The sequence below is a fragment of the Hordeum vulgare genome, chromosome 5H (genome assembly GCF_904849725.1).
Source record: "Hordeum vulgare subsp. vulgare chromosome 5H, MorexV3_pseudomolecules_assembly, whole genome shotgun sequence".
NCBI lineage: Eukaryota > Viridiplantae > Streptophyta > Magnoliopsida > Poales > Poaceae > Hordeum > Hordeum vulgare.
In genome coordinates this window covers 490,189,905-490,211,758 of record NC_058522.1, presented here as the reverse complement: position 1 = coordinate 490,211,758, position 21,854 = coordinate 490,189,905, and the positions used below count along the sequence as shown (strand labels likewise).

Sequence of the window (21,854 nt, the reverse complement as noted above, 5' to 3'; positions counted from 1 at the left end):
GCCAAGCGCACTGAATCCAATAACCTTGTTCTGTGATCATGAATTTAAGGGTGGGTCAGTTTTTAATGACCGGTCATTGATCGGACGGGCTGTACGGACGTGTGAGACGGATATAAGGTGTCGGGATGTAGATGCTATGAGAGGTCTAAACTTAAGGGGGATCATGAATCTAAAGATTTAGCATGTGGCAATACAACCGTGCTCGACAGTATCGAGTTGTGTATCGATTCGGGCTTAGCATGTGGACAAATCAGGATGCTAGTACGATTTCCCGGTCCACAGCACCAGACACGATCACAGAACCAGCGGCAATTCCCTCATCAATTCCATTTTAAAAAAGCGAAGAATTCCCCGGTCAAAGACATGTAACCGGCCCATCATTACGCTCACCGGCAGGTGACCGCCTCCTCCCAGCCCCAAACCGCCACCCCACGCCCCACACGCACCGGGCCCACCAACGCCCTCTCACCGCCACCGGGCCCCGCGCCTCCCCACCCACGAGGCCCACCACGCACGATCAGCTCCTAATCCCCCCACCCCACCCTCCTTAATCAACCCGAGAGATTAGTAAAATCGAACTGCAGCGCACCGTTATTTTTCTTTTTCTTTCCGACCCTCTTTTCTCTTTACACCCTCTGTGTGCGCCTGTCCCCCCCCCCCCCTCGCCATTCCGTTCCTCCGCCCCCACCGCCATTTCGCCGATTCCGGCCGCCGCCTAGGGTTTCTCGCCGGGATTCGCCGGCGTCATCCGAGCGCGCACCCCAGGCTGCACGCGGCCTCCGGAGGAGGTGGAAGCAGGCAGGCGGCCGGTCCGTGGCTCCGAGGTGGCGGCGGCGGCGGCGGCTGGGTGGGTGGGTTGTCGGCGGCCGGGGTTTCGCTGGGGCGGAGGCTGCGGAGAGGGCGTTCATGAGGAGGTAGGAGCCCGTACGCACGCGGTGCTGGAGTGACGGCGGCGGCGGCGGCGGCGGCGTGGGTGGCAGACATGTATTTCACCAGGCTCGATGACTCGCCCATGTTCAGGAAGCAGGTGAGCCAGCCACCCTACTCGTCGGATCTCGATTCATGGCCCGCTTCGTGTCTGGGAAGAGGAGACGACTGTTGAGTGTGGGGGGGACGGGGAAAGCCCGCAGCTTCTTTCCGGTGTAATGCTTGCCGCCCGTGGCTCCCGGACTGGGCTCCCGGCGATGGATTGGATCTGTCCTTGTTTTTGCTGCTGCACCGATGAGATTGGGTGCAGCAAGTCTGCTCCCTCTCGGCGTAGCCTCGCCTCGAACCGTTCGTAACTGAAGCAGCTCTTTCTGTATGGCTCTGTCTGTGGCAGTGATGTGCAGGTTTCTTGTCTGCTTTTGGTTGATTTGGTCTGACTGCTAGTATGTCTTACTGTATTTTTAAATCTTTTCTGATATTAACGACATGTGAGTAAAGGTTCCACCTGAGCTCCTCAGGGCAATTGTATAGCATTCTCCATCCTGCTAGATGTTACTCGTTTTATTTTGCCATGCCTGTGCGTTGATCGCTCAAAGTTTGTTTCGATGCAAGGGAGATCAATGCTTGCTTGTTTATGCAAGAATTTGGTTCGAATTGCTGGTGTAGGGTATGTTTGCTATACACAAACTGTTGGCTGCTTGATATCTTGTTGGTAGGATCGGACGATTGGTTGGATCAGAATTTTCGCTATTCGCCAAGCAACTCGACAAGCTTTATCTATGCAATTGTATGAGTGATAAATCAATGACTATACACAAATCAGCAAAATGATGAGCGTTTGATGTGATACATCATACATGTGCTTTTATTTCAATTTTTTTTTCATTTTTTGTGTGCTCCGCTGAGTACAAATTGCTTTGCATCTAGCCTTTTTAATGGTTGTTCTGGGTTTATACCAAAAGGGTCAATAGAGTTTGTTTGATTGACGGACACTGTTTAAATTGTTTTTTTTCCTTCAATAAATAGATGCAATCACTTGAAGAAGGTGCTGAATTGCTGAGAGAGAGATGCTTGAAGTACCACAAAGGTTGCCGTAAATACACGTAAGTGACCATTGACATCTCATTTGAGTGGCAACCGCCCCTTTATACTCCCTATTTTATGCTTGCGCGTTGCTATGTGCGATCGAGGATTGAACATGTTTGCATTTGCCCTTTCATTTCAGTGAAGGGCTAGGCGAAGCATATGATGGAGATATTGCGTTCGCAAGTTCCCTAGAAGCATTTGGAGGCGGTCACAATGATCCAATCAGTGTTGCCTTTGGAGGTTAGCAATATAATTGTCATTCAAGTACATTTATTTAATTCTGTTATGACATTTACTCATTTTACTGATTTGAGCATTCTTTTGTTTTCATGCTTGTTAAAACTGGATACTACCTCTGGCTCTTGTTCAGGTGTCGTTTTAGACAGGATTCTGATACCAAGACGAGTTCATTAAAATTGCTTGTTTGCCATTGTACCAATACTATATCGATTGAGACAGATTTATGCCACCAAAATGTTTTCTAGGCTGGTTTGTAGGCAGTCAATTATATATACGAACTTATCAATAGTTGCAGGGTTCAAGTACTAGATCTTGCTTTTCAGCTAGACTGTTCATTTTACCTTTTTCTTGCTGCAACAGCAGTTTGCATGGCGTCCATTTTTTTAGAAGTCCTTGCCGGTTTGTTGTCATTTATCTGCTTGTTGGTTGTTGCATGTGTACATAGTGCCATAGTAGTAGTAGGAGAAATATAATACTACTACTATATCTAGTGAACAGCCAGCACTAGTATGCCAATGGTCAAGAATGCATTTTAAGCAGCACGCATGCATGCAAGTCTGTTAACTTTTGGGTTAAACGCTGTCACATGACGCCTGAAATTTCCAAATGATAACCTTTTGATGGCCACTGTGTAAAAACCCCAGTGATAGCTAAATGAGAACTGAAGGGCGCTTTTATCAATGAAAATGACAAGACACCATAACCTAGGTTTCATCAGCGCTTTATTGTTTTTTCTTGTTGGTTTCCAATTGGCCAGTTATCTATAAATTATGACATGTACCTCTGGTCCAGGACCCGTGATGACCAAATTTACAATTGCCTTGAGAGAAATCGGAACATACAAGGAAGTTCTGCGCTCCCAGGTAGACATTTGTATGTACATACACACACATCCTTTTGCTTAACTTCAGGTTTAGGTGGTCTAACTTCTTGTATACTGTTCTGATAGGTTGAACATATGCTAAATGACAAGTTGCTGCAGTTTGTGGACATGGATTTGCATGATGTGAAGGTACTGGCATAATTTTCTGCTAACATCTTACTTGTAGAAGTTCACATTGGGTATGGACCTGTCATTAAATTTGATAACTTTTGATCAGGATGCTCGAAAGCGTTTTGACAAGGCTAGCCTTCTGTACGACCAGGTAATGCTGTTTTGAGGTCATTTCAAAGTTACAGTATTAAACATGTCTTGAAGGTGATTCTGAAGCTCGTATCATATGGGTTCAATCTCGTGGCAACAATAACAAAGTTCAATATGTTGGCTTATTGTGAACAAAATGATAGAGCTATATATTCTCCCATTTTTGTTTTGGTGTTTGTTTTACACTTTTCCTGTCAACCTGCCAATATGATAGCTAACTTTCACTATAATCAGAAGGATTCTGTTTGCCATAATGTGTAGATGCTATTTCTATGTTATTTTTCTGTCTACTGACTGCTAGTTGGGAAAACAGTGACCCATGGTAAAGATTAATCTAGGTTAAGCAGAACCTGCATTTTGCTGCATGAGAATAATTTTACTGCACCGTGGCACCAATATGATAGCTTTATTCCATTTCTGCTGTTGATCGGCATGCTATCATTTGCAGTTGGTGATGCATTTTTGACAAAAGTCGGGTTTATTTTTATAAAGGTTCTCATTGACTGATTTGTCTTCTCACCCAGGCTCGTGAGAGGTATTTATCCTTGAAGAAAGGAACAAGGACAGACATAGCAACTGCAGTTGAGGATGTAAGTTCCTTTCTTTATTTGATATTATTGAACTTCTGCTAGAAGCATGATCACCAACTTGCTTGTGACGTTACCAGGAGCTCCACAGTGCCAGATCTTCATTTGAGCAAGCTCGTTTCAACCTGGTAGGTGTAATACTTCCCTGTATCTCTATTCACTGTTCTGTTTTCTGTAATTATATATTTGACATGCCTTTTGTTTGTCTTATCTAAAGGTGACTGCACTTTCAAACATTGAGGCTAAGAAAAGATTTGAATTTTTGGAGGCAGTTAGTGGGACAATGGATGCACATCTTCGTTATTTCAAACAAGTACTGGCTTGTCATTATTTGCATTCGGACATTTCTTGGTTATGCACAAAAGATATTCAAACTTCATCTGCTGATGTTTTTTCAGGGATATGAATTACTCCATCAGATGGAACCATATATCAATCAAGTAACTATTTAACCGTGACTTTCTATTTTTCATTTTCTTTGTAGCGTCACATGTGAATGTTCCCTGCTAGTTTATGTAATTGAAGTAATACATATGTACTAGTTAGTGGAGATGCAAAAAATCTCTTCCACGGTGCACCATTGTTATAAACTTATAATCTTGCATGTTATCCGCACATTCAACAACAACAATAACAACAAAGACTTTCAGTCTCAAACAAGTTGGGGTAGGCTGGAATTGAAACCCATAAGACCTCAAAACCAACTCATGGTTCTGGCATGTGAATAGCTAGCTTCCATGCACCCCTGTCCATGGCTACTTCTTTGGTGATATTCCAGTCCTTCAGATCTCCCTTAAAGGACTCCTCCTATGTCAAGTTTGGTCTACCCTGACCTCTCTTCACATTGACCGCACACCTTAACTATCAGCTATGCACTGGCGCTTCTCGAGGCTTGTGTTGTATATGCCCAAACCATCTCAAACGATGTTGGACAAGCTTCTCTTCAATCAGTGCTACCCTAACACTTATCACGTATATCCTCATTCCAGAATCGGTCCTTTCTTGTGTGGCCACATATCCATCTCAAAATGCACATCTATGCTATACCTAATTGTTGGACATGCCACCTTTTAGTTGGCCAACATTCAACGCCATCCTATAGAACCTGCCTTTTAGCTTTTGTAGCATTCTCTTGTCACAGAGGATGCTAGAAGCTTGGCGCCACTTCATCCATCCAACTTTGATTTGATGTATCTCATCTTCAACGATATCACCATCCTTCTGCAACATTGACCCAAATATTGAAAGGTGTCCTTCTGAGGTACCACCTGCCCACCGAGGCTAACCTCCTCCTCCTCGTGCCTAGTAGCATGGATTTCGAGTTGCTCGACTAGTCGCGACCAGTCGTCGACTAGTCGATGAGTCGCAACAAAAAGGTCGACTCAACTTAGTGTTGACTCGAAGAGCGAGTCGCGGCTAGTCGCAACTACAAGCTCGACTCCTTCCGAGTCACTACCCTTGAGCGACTCGCATGAGTCGCGACTCGAAAACCTTGCCTAGTAGTACTGAAACCGCACCTCATGAAATCAGTTTTAGTTCTATATAAGCCTAAAACCTTTTGTTCCAAAGTCTGTCTCCACAGCTCTAACTTTCTATTTACCCATACCCAACTATCTTCGACTAGCACCACATCATACGCAAAGAGCATACACCATGGGGTATATCCCTTGTGACCTCATCCATCACCAAAGCAAAAAGATAAGGGATCAAAGCTGACCCTTGGTGTAGTCCTATTTTGATTGGAAAGTCATCAATGTCACCACCACTTATTTGAACACTTGTCACAACATTATCGTACATGTCCTTGTTGAGGGTAGTGTACTTTGTTGGGACTTTGTGTTTCTCCAAGGCCCAGCACATGACATGCCACGGTATATTATCTTAGGCCTTCTTCAAGTCAATAAACACCATATGCAGGTCCTTCTTTTGCTCCCTGTATCGCTCCATAAGCTGTCGTACGACTTCCCAAACATAAAACCAGACTGATTTTTGGCCCCGCTTGTCATTCTTCTTAACCAGTGCTCAATGTCTCTCCCATAGCTTCATTGTATGGCTCATCAACTTAATTCCATGGTAATTAGTGCAACTTTGAACACCTCCCTTGTTATTGTAGATTGGTACTGATATACTCTACTACTCCCTCCGATCCATTTTACTTGTCTTAGATTTGTCTAGATACAAATGTATGTAGGCATGTTTTAGTGTTAGATACATCCGTATCTAGACAATTCTAAAACAAGTAATATGGATCGGAGGGAGTACATCCATTCTTCGGCATCTTGTTTGCCCGAAAAATGAGGTTGAAAAGCTTAGTTAGCCATATTATCAATATGTCTCCGAGGCCTCTCGGCACCTTGATGGGGAAACGCACAAAACACATTAGATGGTCCAATTTCAAATATTTATTGCAAAAATGCGTCTCATTTGGTCATGGCCACTGCAGTGAGAATTACCCCCACGATTAGGAGTCAGATAGTCCGGTTCGAGTTGCTTCATTTCTAAATTAACTTGTCATTTAGTTGTGCAAATTGCAGTGGAAAACACTTGCCCAAACCATTTTTTAATGATTTAATGAAGTACAGTGCAACGTTTTGGTTACTGAATCCACCAATATTCTGCGCATACTTCCTGTGCCTGCTTGTTTTTTCTTGGTAACAAATGTTTGTTTTAACACCATGGATTCTCCTTTTGCAGGTTCTTGCTTATGCACAGCAATCAAGAGAAAGGTCCAACTACGAGCAAGCTGCTCTTGTAGAGAGGATGCAAGAGTTCAAAAGGCAAATTGACCGGGAAAGTCGGTGGTCGCCAAACGGGATGACTGATTCCCCTAATGGTGATGGAATACAAGCAATTGGCCGAAGTTCACATAAGATGATTGAAGCCGTCATGCAGTCAGCTTCAAAGGGAAAGGTAGCACATTCTGGTTGACTTGGAAATTTGGATTCATGCTTGTAGGAAGGTGTTCGTTCAGTAAATGCATGTGATGTTCAAAAGTGTATACTTATTTTCAGGTTCAGACTATTCGGCAAGGCTATCTCTCAAAGCGTTCTTCGAATTTGAGAGGCGACTGGAAAAGGAGGTTCTTTGTCCTTGATAATCGTGGAATGTTGTATTACTACCGCAAGCAAAACAGTAGACCATCTGTAAGTCCCCCCTAACATGTACTCAATTTGGCATGATATTATTGAAATGCTTTGGGTTTGTTTCTGCTCACATCATCCCATTAATTTTCCCTGTTTTCGATCTTGCAGAGTGGTTATTCTAACCAACGAAGTAGCACTCCCACTGAGCATGGCTCTGGGTTGCTTAGCAGATGGTTCTCATCTCATTACCATGGCGGTGTGCATGATGAGAAGTCTGTAGCACGGCATACAGTAAACCTGCTAACATCAACCATTAAAGTTGACGCAGATCAATCGGATCTAAGGTTCTGCTTCAGAATAATTTCGCCCACAAAAAACTACACACTGCAGGTATTCAGTCTAAATAGAAACCTGTTGTCTGTATTTTTCTTTTAGGCATAGAATGATATTACTGAAAGACTTGGTTGTTGTTGTTTGTTGTTGTTGCATAGAATGATGTTATATGATACCTGCAAAGAAAGTAATGACACCATTAATAGATGCCAAGTTGCTTGTTGTCTAGTTAGTTGATTCAGACATGCACCTATTCTTGGGCAGGCAGAGAGTGCAATGGATCAGATGGATTGGATTGAGAAGATCACCGGTGTCATTGCTTCTTTGTTGAGCTCCCAATCCCCTGAGAGGGTTAGTGCTGAGTGACTTTTGTGCAATTATTTACATATCCAAATTTGATTTTCTTAACACGGATATAATTTGTTTCAGCGTCTACTGCTGAGCCCTAAGGGCAGTGGCCATCATCGAACAAACAGCGAAAGTAGTTCTTTCAGTAGCTCAACAGAACTTGATCATTCCATGAGTGAAGATTTTATGATGGAAAAGAACTCAGGAAGTGGGTATTTTGAGCACTCTTCCAGAGTCACACAACATCACCGAACCAGCATGAGACCTGACAAGCCAATTGAATTGCTTAGGAAGGTGGTTGGCAATGATGTTTGTGCTGATTGCGGTGCTGCAGAGCCTGATTGGGCATCCCTAAACCTCGGAGTCCTTGTATGCATAGAATGTTCTGGTGTACACAGAAATCTTGGTGTGCATATATCTAAGGTGAACAGGCGATATTCTTGACAGTTTTCAACTCAAAATCCTTACAAATATCAAACGTATATATATTGTTTGTTTTGCGTAAGTTTATTAATGCGCAGGAACAATGGAATGATAGTTGTGTATATGCGCATGATTGGGTGTCCCATTTGTTTTTGCATTGCAAACCAGAAACTGAGTTGCAATAGCTGCATATTTAATAGGAAAACTAGGGAATTTTGGGGAGCAGTATGTCTACTTCATCCACCCATTTTTGTAAAATCATGTCATTTTAGATTTTGTATTTTGTAACTCATAACATGAATTCATCGTTAATTTGATTAGCAGTCTGAACTTTAATTGTTAAAAGTGAATCAGGCTCTGCACTTTATCTAAACAGTATCTTGTATTGGCAGGTAAGGTCTCTGACACTTGATGTCAGGGTGTGGGAGCCATCTGTAATCAATCTCTTCCAGTCTTTAGGCAACACATTTGCCAACACTATCTGGGAGGAAATGTTAACTTCATCAAGCAGTGTTGATCATGGTGATGCTGTAAGGTAAATCGATGCTTTTTGTGACTATACAAAAAATCTAAGTCACTATTGTCGTAGTATCATGCTAACTTGCAAATTTTGCTGTTTTGCAGAACTGATGGAATTGAGAACACGCCAGATAACTTGGCTGTCAGAAAGCCTAAACAGTCGGACCCTATCTCTCTGAAGGAAAAATTCATTCATGCCAAGGTACTTTATTGTTTGCCTATTGTTTCAGTGTACTTTACTTTGTGAGCAAAGAATTAGTAGTCTGCAGAATGCAATTTCAAGAATCACGTGCCAGTTACTGGTATCGGCAACCACATTCATTGGACAGAATGATCTTATGAAATGGCCATAAACCTAGTCTTCTTTGGACACAATTGTTAATTTGTTATTGCTTCGACCAATTGTCTTCCTTGGAAAAGAACACATTGGTTTAGAGAGTGCATAGTAATTCTTGCATCTGAAAGGCTTCCATTTGCTATTTCTGTGAGATGGAGAGGGAAAATAAATGGGAGGAAACAGTATCTTGCATGAGATACAACCTTCACATGCAAATCAAGAGCAATACATACATCTTAAAATGATTATTTCATTTCTACGATACGTGGTTTTAGGGAAATTGGGAGCGGGAAGGTAGAGAACTAGAGAAAATTGTAGGTGAAGTTGGTGAGAATGAGATTAAACTCATATGTGTTGTATGAATTTGTGCCAAGACAAAAACAATACATCTATTCATTGTTGATGTGAAAGGTATAAGGGATACTTCCATTTGTAATATGCCCAGTGATGTTGAGTTGCTGATAATGATTATATTTCTTAAATATTCCAGTATGCTGAGAAAGATTTTGTACGGAAGCACAGTATGGATGAGACTCAGCTAGCACAACAGATGTGGGATCACGTAAGTTCCAACAACAAGATGGAGGTGTACAGTCTGATAGTGCGATCGAACGCGGATGTAAATCTAACTTATGGGCAGACATCATTTAGTTCGGCCTTGACTCTTGGAAAAGCGCTTCTCTTACAAGAGCAACCGTCTTCGCCGTCAAATGGTAGCTCTAGATGCTTTGATCGCGGTACGGTTGAGAAGATTTCTCCCAGGAGTTCTCTTTCTCCTGCGAGCACAAGCGCACGAACAGATGAATTGGATGGCTGTGCGGAGGGTTTATCTCTGCTTCACCTGGCGTGCCGTGTTGCGGATATTGGCATGGTTGAACTACTCTTGCAGTATGGAGCCAGTGTGAATTGCACAGATTCTAGAGGCCGAACACCGCTTCATCACAGCATTTTGAAAGGAAGACGCGTGCATGCCAAGCTGCTCCTCTCCAGGTATACCTGTAATACTTACTCCCTTCGTTACTAAATATAAGTCTTTTTAAAGATTTCATTAAGGGACTAAAATGAATGAATCTATACTCTAAAAAGACTTTTGTATGTAGTCCCCTGGTGAAACCTTAAAAAAGACTTATATTTAGGAACGGAGGGAGTAGAATATAGGGCGGTACTTTTGTTATAAGCTTTACATTTCGGTGCCTATAGTATCAGTATGTGTGCAGGCCTTAACTGTTGTTGTGTGCACGCGCAGGGGTGCTGACTCGCAGGCCACCGACCGCGAGGGTAGAACATCATTACAGTATGCCATTGACAGCGGGACCATCGACGACGAAGAGATTCTTGTATTGTTAGAAGACCCCAGGTAGATAGACGATCCATCCAGTAGCTAGACATTCGGTTCAGCAGGGCACGCTTGCCGCGCTCTGATGCGCCTTCTTCTCCTGCTGCTCAACGGGCACAGCTCCAAGCTCGCCTCGCCGATCTCCGATCCCAGCTCGTGCCATGAAGAACAGTATTATAGCTAGTCTTATGGAGCCAGGGGACCCGTTCCCTCCCTCCCTCTGCCCCTACCCCGTTTTAGCGTGAGAGATACCATCCACCCCCCTACCCCCCTATGTATTGTGGTTTTGCCGGGTTTTTGTTTGCAAGCAGATGATGATGGTAGATGATGCCGCTGTAAGTTTGTACATGGCGCCGGACCCAGAGTGCCCGGCCCGGATCCGACGACGATGATGATGCGTGTGTATATAGTGTTGGTTGATGCCCATGTACCATGGATGTGATTTATACAGGCGTTGGTTTGGCCCCGTGTTGATGGTTCGAAACACAAGAGAGCAAAAACCACGCTGTTGCTGACCCTGCACCGCGCATACATACATGCTCTGCCCGTCCCAAAACCCGTGGCAGCTCGCAGCACTGCTTCTTACGATGAGCTTTGCAGTGGCGCCTCTGTTGCCGAGCAGTGCGCCGGGTGACCCTCCAGTCTAGCGGGAGGGGAGGGAGGGGGATCGGCCTCGCTCTCACGTACGCACGCCACGCCGCTGACGCATCCAATCATAGCTTTCTACCAAGGCTGTGGCCGTGGCTGTGCGGCGACAGGGCTCGGCTCGCCCAGAGCGTGAGGACGCTGTCGAGCTACATGCACGTACGTACGTCCGTGGCTGCCCCACGGCTACAGCGTTCGGACTGGCGCTCTGGCCGAGACGATCCATCGACGCCGGTCCAGGACCAGGAGCCGTCGCGCATCAGCAACAGGGGAGCCCTGACACGCCCGCGCAAATGTCAATGCCGGGGAGGGGACTGCTCGCCGTCGTCGTCGGGGTCGCATAGGCTTGGTTGGCTGGCTGGGTGCAGTTCTGTGCCGCGCCTGCATGGAACATGGTGTCGCTCGCCAAGGAAGAAGACGACGGCCTTGCCGACGATGACGGGAGGGTCTCAACTTTACCTCGCCATCCACGAGAATCATCCAAACCTTGGGTGTTAGAGCAGCTCCAACGGGCCAACCCAAACGGACGGCGATTTTGTCCGTTTGGGTCGGCCAAGCAGAACGTCCGCTTCGGCAAATGGATCGGATCGGCACATGCGCCCTACGTTGGTCGGATTTATTTTTGCCAGCGTGCGAAAAAAACATAAATGCATAATTAAACATTAGAAACCGGTCACGAAGGCCGGTGAGAGTCTACCTGTCCGCATTACATTAATTAAACATAAAAAACCCTAAAACTACGAGGGCAGCCCTAGGCGTTGTTGTCGTCGTCATCGGGCCGGTGAGGTCAACCAGCGTACGCGGAAGGCCGGTCCAGGGGAACGTCGTGTTCCAGAACGCAGCTGCCTGCGCCTCCATCGTCTGTCCCGCTGGCGCGGGCTGTGCTGGTGGCGGTGGCAGCGCAGCAGCATGGGCACGCTCCTCCGCGTCCGCCTCCCGTCGTTCCTCCTCCACCTCCTTCTCCAGCTCCATCAGCCGAAGGCCTTCGGCGGGCTTCGCCCGCAGGTGCTGCTCCTTCCAGTGTTCGGGGTAGGCTTGCTCCTGCTACGGCGTGGCGCCCAGCCAAATGAGCGGTGCAGTGACGAACTCGTGGACGACGCCGGTCCACTGGTAGACCTCCCATGACTTTGTGGGCTCAGGCTTCGACGGAGGTGGCACGACGCAGTCGCCGGCAGCCGACAGCGCGATGGCCTCCGCGAGCTGCTGCTGGTACGCCGCCTCTTCGTCTAGTCGGCCCTGCGTCGCGCTTCCTCCTCACTGTCGCAGAGAACAGCTGCGAGCGCCGCCTGGTAGGCAGCCTCAGCCTGTTGGTCCTCGTCGCTGACGACAGGCGGGGGCGGCGGAAGGCCTCCTGGCTGCACGTCGCGCACGCCACGACGACGCTGCTCCTCGTGCTCCACCGCGAACCACACCTTCCAGTTAGGGGAGTCGGTCGCGTATGCAGGGTCCCGCTGCCGCTCCGTCGTCAGCAAACGCTGATGGCGGCTCACCTCCTCCGCATGCACTTGCGTCGACCACGACACGGCCGACACCGGAATCCTCTCACGATCCAGATGCCAGCCGTGCGGCAGCGTGACATCGGGGTAAGGGAGCGGCACACGGTGCTCCCAGTGCCACCGCGCTTGATGCACCGGGACGCTCACAAGCTGACGAGGCCGGTGGGAAGACAGCGGTGGGGAGATGGCGCGGGGGTAGAGCGGGGCCTTGCCCTTGTTTGGGAAGCCGCCGACCATGGTGCTAGGGATTTGGTCGTCGAGGAGGGGGCTGGATGTGGACGGACGGGGTTGTAAAAGCAGATGGCGGAACCCATCGCACGTTCGGATTAAAAAAGGTCGGCCGCGGTCGCTGACGCGTGGGTCCGAGGATGACGGCCGTAATAAATAATGTTGACCGCGGTGGTTGGGGGCGGACACCGAGAGGGCGGGTGCGTCCGCTTCGCGTCCGCGCCGACGTATTTCAGTCCCAAATTTGGACTGTAAATGGATCGGCGCGGATGAGAAGCGGACGCGTTTTGGTAATGTGTCGGCGTGTTGGGCCATCATTTTTATCCGCGTCGATCCAAACGGACGACGGCTAACGAAAGGGTCGCCCCATTGAAGTTGCTCTTACAGTTGATGGACCAAACTATAAATGGTGAGGTGACTTAAAGCACAAATTCAATGGTGATAAATTAGAGAACACTGTAGTCAACCACAACAGAGCCCCGTGGTTTTCCTGTCTGTGTGACGAGTCAATAATTATCTGTGCAAGCACGGTACGGTGCCTCATGGAAAGATATATACAAAGCTGAGTTCATGAGATGCGTACCGTTGGCCAAGCCTTTTCCATGTGGTTAAACAGTGTCAGGAAATAGTAGAGTTTCAGCGGCGCACGTAGCGTAGTACGTACTGATGATCATCGACAAGTTGCACGATGCATGGGTACGCGCGCGAGTACGTACTAAGGATTTTTAGTAGCTACCACTGACGTTGAACAGCGCGTGTATATCTATGTGCAGTGGAGGCACGTCATGAACGTAGGTCAGTGACTATACGTGTGCAGGATCCAGCAACATGACGATACACACACACACTACACGCTTGTTACGAAAATATTCTGCAATATATTCAGTTATAATTGGTTGTATGAAACATGAATTAGAGTAATAATATCAGAAATGTAGCTCGAAATAAATATGATTGAATATCATAATAGAATGTAAATTCTCATGCATGTTCGTGACTTTTATCATGCAGGATTACATATTATGATGGATCTTTCGTCGTGCATGTTGAATGATGACGTGACATGCTTGCATGTGTTAAGAGAAATATGCTACTGAAACTAGCTATTTAGATATAGAAGATTCCCATACAAGACCGTAATCAACAATCTTAACATCACTTACAACGTAGGTTCGTAGGTGACTGGATAATATCTTATATAAAACACGACAGAAACCTGTTTTGAGTATGGTAATCAACGATCGGCTGTCTGTGCTTTGCAACGGATGCATAAAATTAGTACCTGGACGATCGAACATGACACTATCTAGCTAGCCAAGCTGCACGAAAGCAGCAACGCGTAGTGATCGATGTGCTCAAAGCATGGTTAATAGTATAGCCAGCTGCTAGCTATAAGTCATTGTTATGTTAACTATCACTCATCTTACACAATAGTTGGTTACAAAAGTGTACTACTTTTTTACTATATGATCCACCTTTCACTCTTATAAAGTGTTTAGGAGCACGTGCTAAAGCTGACTCTTAACTAATAATTCATTTATCTTTTTTCTACTCTTCTCTTTCCTCCAACTGAACAAAAATATATTATTTGATTTATTATAACCAGTTGACCAAGTTTTATTGTACTTGCTTTTCCTACTCCCTCCGTTCCTAAATATAAGTCTTTTAGAGGTTTCACTAATGAACTATATACGGATGTATATAGACATACTTTAGAATGTATATTCATTTATTTTATTTCGTATGTAGACATGTAGTGAAATCTTTTAAAAGACTTATATTTAGGAGGAGTATATAATTATTGCATGCATATGGCCCCTACAGCCTATGTGGCCCTCTTGAGTGCATCCTAATTTCACTTTACTTCTTCCACTTTATTTCTTCTAAAAAAACTGCTTCCACTGTAGCACCACGTACTATGTAACTTTAATCTACAAAAGGCTGTTGTGACTATGTCGTAGGTAAAATGCCTTGCCTGGCAAACTTGCGGGCCACTGAAGATTCAACTGCATGCGCTCGATCGGATCGATCCCTGTGTAGTACGTAGCAGGGCCCGGCACTTGCTGTCGTACCGAATTATCAAACCACTGTTTCTCAATTTTTTCTTTATATCAAACCACTGTTGTTCTAAGCTAGCTACACGTAGGTTCGTTTCGTCACTTCGTTATCAGGGTCGCCGGCCAGGGAGAGGATAAGATCTAGAGAGGTCCATTGTCAGGATTGATACATGAAATTTCCATGTAGGTTTCCAACTTAGTTTTACCAAATTTTTTTGAGCAAAAGAAGGGCCTTTTACCCCCTTCTGATTTCCATTACTAGAAACCAAATAGTCTTAGGAGCACTTAGTTTTAGCAATGTACTTCCTTCGTCCTAAAATAAGTGTCTTAAACTTAGTACAAAGTTGAGACAATTATTTTAGGACGGAGGAAGTATGTAGTTAATGAAACGACAATGATTAAATACTCTCTCCGTCCGATAATACTTGTCCGAGGAATGAATGTATCTAGATGTATTTTAGTTTTAGATACATCCGTTTTTATTCATTTTTGCGACAAGTAATTCCGGACGGAGGGAGTATATCTTTCCGACAAGAGACGGCTAGGGCTAGATGACGGAACTAGGAGAAAAGGCGGATCACAGACCGAAATGTGTGGTAACTAGTAAGCATGATAAATTGGAGAATAGTAAGCTTTCTCCGTTTCAAAATAAATATTTTAACTATATATTAGTTTTAATACAAAATTGTATCAAGCTTGATACAGTTATTTTAAAACAAAAAAAATATAAATACAAAAAAAATATATACTCCCTCCATTCACAAATATAAGATGTTTTAAAACATCTTATATTTATGAACAAGTGAGCGAGGTAGTAATTCTTTCTGACTGAGACGAGTCAATTCTCTGTGCAAGCACGGTACGGTGCGTCACGGAAAGACACAAGGTGGGATGTGTACGCACGGACGGCCACAAGCGCGTACGCGAGCAGGCCGGCATGGATCGCCATGCCTCGGTACGTACCATAGGCCAGGCTTTCTTGTGATTAAACAGTGTTGATAAATAGTTGAATTTCAGTAGCAGTACCGATCATCAACAAGCAGCACACGGTGCGTGCATGCATGCATCCATACGTCTGCGAAGTATTGAGTACGGACGAAGGACTTTTAGTAGCTACTCCCTCCTCGGGTTCATTGCCCGGTCGTATTTTAGATCAAATTTTGACCATGTATATGTCTAACAAAACATGAAATGTACGCTACGAAAAAGCATATTGTAGGACTTATATTGGGATTTCCCTGATGCATTTCTTTGTGGCATATATTTTACACTTATTAGTTAAATTTGTGATAAAACTTTGATCCAAAATAATAGGAGGCCTCGTAAACCCGGCGGAGGGAGTAGCAGTGGCAACGAACACAAGTATATGACATGGCTCCGATTATAGGTAATTTGCGTGAGTTTTAATAGGTAAGTAGATTTTCCAAATCATCTATACCTACTAATAAAGAAAATAGGTATTTTTAATCCGTCATGCTATTTTATAGAAAAACATTTTGATGTTTCTGACATTAAACCCGCAGTACATATTAAATGTTTTTTTAAATACTCATATCTTCTAAACCGTAACTTCAAATTTAATATGTTATATATAAATTTTGATTAGAAAAATACGTAGAATCTGAATATGATATTATTTTACCTGTTAACAATTTTAAAAATATTATCTAGGATGCAATCCTAAACAATAAAGCATTACCCGTCTTTCTTTCATACCGGCACTATTGGATTGTGGATGAATATCTCAGCAAAATCAGGATTAGAGACAAAATTAAAGATCACTTGACCATTTCTTTATACGTATTAAATTTACATTCAAGCCGTGTTTAAATAGAAGACCCGTGAAATCATGAACTGTGTTTTTGTAGGCTAAGATCTTTGCTTGGATCGTAGCTACAAATGCTCAAATTATAGACCACTTCTTGTTAATTAAGAGTATGTGGTATTCTTTTTCCCGTTGCAACACACGGGCCCTTTTGCTAGTCCGATCTAAATCAAACTGCTATCGTGCTTTTCTCATACCTCTGACCAGGGATCCTCTTCAGATTCATTCATCCAGCACCGACCCAACTGCATGTTGCCGCTCCCCACAGCCAAACGCGCTCCTGCGAGTGCCTCCCCGCCCCCGGCCGGCCATCCCTTTAAACCCAACTTACCCATTTTCTCGATGCCGGCAGCCACCGTCCCCCATCGTTCCCCTCGATACACACACAGTACGGTGCGAGAGACAACGAACTGACGACCGAGCGGTCAAGCAGGAGCAAATTTATACAGTATGAATTTCGCCACTATACATGTGATAACATTGGTAACTGGACGGTCGATCATCGATGGCATGCGCTAGCCAGCCTGCTGCACCAAGACATGCAGCGCCCCATGCACGCGGTGATCGAGGCACACACAAGCACAACATCATGCATGCATGCATGCACGGCCCCTGCTGCATGCCATGCCTTAATATCTGCTATCGTCTTCCACTGTGTGCCGCTTGAATTTAGAAAGGCTACATAGCTCAAAAGCTTCGCAAACTTGCAGGCCGTTGAAGAGTCAGCTTTTTGGAACTTTTTTTGAAACTCATTGAAGAGTCAGCTAATTACAGGTCACTGTACTGTTTTTTTTCCCCTAGGTACTCCTAATAACGTTCCCCGTAGCTCCATTTATGTATGGCTGATTATCAAAACCTAGCTTAGCTAGCTAGCCAGATGGTGTGTGTAGAGAAAGAAGAATCAGGTGCTATAATCGGGTTACATGGCATTTTTGCTTGTGAAGGAAAATGACATGGAAAATGGAAAGAAATATGAGCTCTCATAAAAGAACCAATTTTTTTTTACAAACACGGTACCTTAGGCATGATTCATTAAAACAGTAGAAGAAAGTTGCCCGGTTAATTAATGGTAATCCGGGTAAAAATGAAAAAATGTTACAACATGCGCCCACAAAATTGATACACAACCGACCTGACACCCACAAGACCCACACACCATCGAGGTTGCCCACAATGTCATCCCAGTGGTGGAAAGGGGCCGATGCCTTTCCATCCACCCAGGATTAAGGCATGGTATTTGCAATTTGGATTTGTCACACCAATTATACTATATGGGCCTCTATTGTAGTCTTTCTGTCGAATTAATGTCATCGTCGTCACCTCTACCCGAGCAGGTGATTCCAACTTCATCGCGGATGGCCCATCAAGACCTCGCTGAACAAACGGCACACGAGGAACTCGAAGACCAAATCCAAACAATCGACGACATGCAGCTCCGATTTTGCTGATGTGCTTCACATGAGAATGTTGCAAGCCTCGCTCCGACCTGGTTTAGCATATCCTTCGGAGAGCACCATCCGCCAAACCCCCCTTCATGGAGTCATCATTGTCACAGGGTCCGTGCCGCACGCTGCTCTAACTTTTGTGTAATAGTGAGAAACAAACATAGGCACATCCAATGGTGAATTGGACCACCGACATTAGAAGGACAAGCCACGACCCAGATCCGCACGCCACCATCGTCGTCACCACACGAGTCGCAACACCAACCACTCGCATCATTGGTTGGGCATTGTCCAACTGTGACGTCGTGCATGTACAACCCAAAGAAAGCGCGAAGTAGGACCACCTTTTTCAAAGCAATGCCTCAAAGGAGGAAACGCCTTAGGGTTGTCGTTGTTGCCTGACCCAGACATGGTCTAGGCTTTCATGTGAAGAACCATATCTGAGGGTGGAGAGAGTCAAAGAAACTCCAGAGCGGCGCCTCCAAGAAGGGGAACGATGCCCGCATGCGTCGCCACCATCGACCGACCATCGTTGGGCAAGCTTGCACTTGGAGCATTCGACAACCACCCCTATGAAGAAGGCCAAAGACACTCCACACCTTCACCGGTTCGCATGCCCCGACATAGCATTTGCGCCGTTGTCATGCAGTGACCACCATCGCACCATCGACCGCTGCACCACCGCGCAACCATCTAAACCCACAAGGCCACGCCTAAGCCGGGAGAAAGGGACGCCATCACATACAATCCTGCCGGATTGAGCCCCTAGAGGGAACCTACACAACACAATGCCCCTGCCGCACCAAGGCCTTGAGATGGATCCCCAACCTTCCCAACTACCTCACCCATGCTAGAGACCTAGATCTGGCCAAAGCTGCCCAAATCCGACGAGCTTGCCACTGGGTCGATGGAGAAGTTGCCTCGATGCAAATCACGGGGACGAGCTCCCAGAGAGGTAAGAGGGAGGTGATACATATCCAATGTATCTATAATTTTTGATTGTCCATGCTATTATATTATCAATCTTGGATGCTTTATATGCAATTATATGCTATTTTATATCATTTTTGGGAACTAGCCTATTAACCCAATGCCTAGTGTCAATTGCTGTTTTCTGCTCTCTTTGACTTTTCAGGAAACGAGTACCAAACGTAGTCCAAACACTATGAAATTTTTTGATAATTTTTTCTGAACAAAAATATGACCTGGAAGCTTCGGAGGGAGACTAGATGACACACGAGGAGACGACAAGGGAATAGGGCGTGCCCATGGCGTGTAGGAGTGCTCTGATGCCTCATGTGCCCCTCGTAGATCCGTATGACCTAATTCCATATCTATAAATTCTCTAAAATCGGGAAACTAATAGGGAGCCACCAGAACAACTTTTTGCGCCGCTGCAAGTCTCTGTTCCAACAGGAGGCCATCAGGAGACCTTTTCCGGCGATGTGTCTATTGACACCTGATTTTGGCATGCAAGAAAACATAATCAAGATGGCTTCAAATAAATAAGTGCTTTACATTAAAAAGTTCTATAGTGTTGACATGAGCATCTTTGAAGTTTGGGCCATGGCCGTCCGATCTCATCTCGAAGGCCGAAATTGTGCTCAAAGTACATGGATTTCATACTTAGAGTACTATTCGGATGATTAAGCCCCCAAGACGACCTATTATGATAAATGTTTTGACAAGATTGTCTTGGTTTCGTCGAATCGATCGATTTTGATATAAAGATCATCTCAATCGAAGGTCGTATGCAACCTCTGGAGCCAAAACAAGATCAACAACAGAAGTTGCAAAGTCATTTCGGATCCACCGAGTTTTTTGACTCGGTGTCACCGAGTTGACTCGGTAATTTTGAGAAAAATCACTCAGAAATCCTGAGTGAGATGCAGAAGATTACAGAAAGTTGGCCACTTTAAGTCGGTGGGACCGAGAAAAATCACTTGGTGGCTTCGAGTTTGCCCGGAAATTTGCTAAAGTCTCCTGTCCGAGTTAGGTTAGGGTTTTTGATGTTTTGGATGGGATTTTTAGTCCTTTTCTTGGACGGAAAGTCCAGTCGCCTCATATATATGTCAGAGGTGACGGCCGGTTAAACAACACACAATCGAACGAATCAATCTACTACTTTTTACCCTAGTTTTTGACATCTCTCCCTTGTTCTTTCTCTCTCGTTGTTCGCTCGTTCTTCGTGTTGGAGAGCAGCAATCCTCGAGGCTCTAGGGGTGAGCGAACCGACCTAGGGCAGCCCATACCCGCCGTGCGTCCAGACGGGGTCCCTCCCGGGCGTGTGGGGTTTCGGGTCTTCAAAAGCGCCCACCGACTGTCTTGCGTATCTCGCTGTCGGCCGGGTATCCTTCGACGTGAGCTGCGGTGCATCGCCATCGGCGTTGGAGGTACACGGTGACGTGTTCGTATGCGAATAAACTTTCTGGCGACTCCACTGGGGACGAAGCTTTGAACGGTCTCCAGTCCGTTCTTGCTACGAAGAGATCGTCATCTAGGGTTTGCAATCTACAAAGGTAATATGAATACCCAATTTACTTATGTAGATGCAAATAATGCATATGTTGTTGCTAGATCGTGTGATGAGCATAATGTATCGGATGGCCCTAGTTTTATCCACCATGCATCTAATTATGTGCAAAAACCGATTCAGAATAATCTCTATGCTTCAACTTCGTATAATTTTAGTAACATGCAACATATGTATTCCAACTGCCATGCATCGGCAACCCCACAAATCCATATGCCGATGAACAACATGATGAGTTTGGTTAATCAAGTTGAAACATCCGATATAGGAACTTTCAATCACATGCAACAAAGTGTTTCACCTTTTTATTCATCGGCAACTAACTTGCAGTATGTTGATCTAAACATGCCGATGGATAGGGGTATTGGCCATGCTACTACTAGTTATTCGGCCAATTACCGTTAAACATCATATACTATGCCTCATGCTACTAATTTTATGGCACCATACGCAACTGCTAATGTCCAGAATTTGGCCCCGCACCTTCAGAGTCATGGTCGAATAAGTGAAACTTCTGCAGGAGCACAAATGCCTTCACCTACTACCATGGCATATCATGTTCCCCTAACACAATTATAGAATTTCGGCAACATCTTAGTGACGAAAGAGTCTAAAAGCATTGGGGGGCAACTATATCCAACTATATCCAGACTGGGTAGTTGAGAACAAGCTTACATTCTCTTGGGATTTGTCCAACTCTATTCGCCAAGAACTAATAGACGGCGAAAAGCCTCAATATTTTGCCGTTGTAAAAGCTAGAGTTGTACAAATGATGCATTTTCCTAGTGCTGTAGCATCCTGTGTGCCCCCTAAACCATTGCAAAGTTTAGGCACCTCATTACCGAAAGAGTCTCAAAACGTTGGGGGCAATCCCATGAAGAGTTGATTGGAATTGAGATGAAAAAATTTAAAGCTCGCCAAGCTGACATGTGGGCGAATTAGACAAGAGCAAGAAGCCTTGCAAATTATAAAAGAAAAAAGTATTGATTCGGATAACAAAGACAATTCGGTTATTGAAAAAGCCGAATCAAACAGTACATGTACCGAATCTATTCAACAAAAAGAGGATGACAGGTTGTTGGGGAGCTATTAAAAAAAGGAAGAAGATAAGATTCAAGTCGTACAACCATCATGCTCTTTTAGCATATTTGAAGAGGTATATCTAGCAAGTGATATACCTATTTTCCGATTTGGTCGTTATATTATTGTTGACGCTTCTATAAGAAAAATTCTCACAAGTGATGTTGAAAGACCAATGAAGA

At 44.9% G+C, this 21,854-nt stretch overlaps 1 protein-coding gene across 1 annotated transcript; it reads left to right on the top strand.

Moving 5' to 3' along the window:
- The first annotated feature begins 564 nt into the window (after window positions 1–564).
- On the top strand, window positions 565–10,829 carry LOC123399832 (ADP-ribosylation factor GTPase-activating protein AGD3-like). Its single transcript, XM_045094214.1, has 19 exons — window positions 565–1,027; window positions 1,954–2,030; window positions 2,153–2,253; window positions 3,046–3,116; window positions 3,203–3,265; window positions 3,354–3,398; window positions 3,922–3,987; window positions 4,065–4,112; window positions 4,202–4,297; window positions 4,383–4,424; window positions 6,679–6,894; window positions 6,996–7,127; window positions 7,236–7,457; window positions 7,665–7,751; window positions 7,830–8,171; window positions 8,564–8,706; window positions 8,796–8,892; window positions 9,518–10,017; window positions 10,274–10,829. Exons 1-19 carry the CDS (start codon window positions 983–985, stop codon window positions 10,386–10,388), a joined length of 2,508 nt encoding a protein of 835 aa, XP_044950149.1. The 5' UTR covers window positions 565–982; the 3' UTR covers window positions 10,389–10,829.
- Window positions 10,830–21,854: the final 11,025 nt, after the last annotated feature.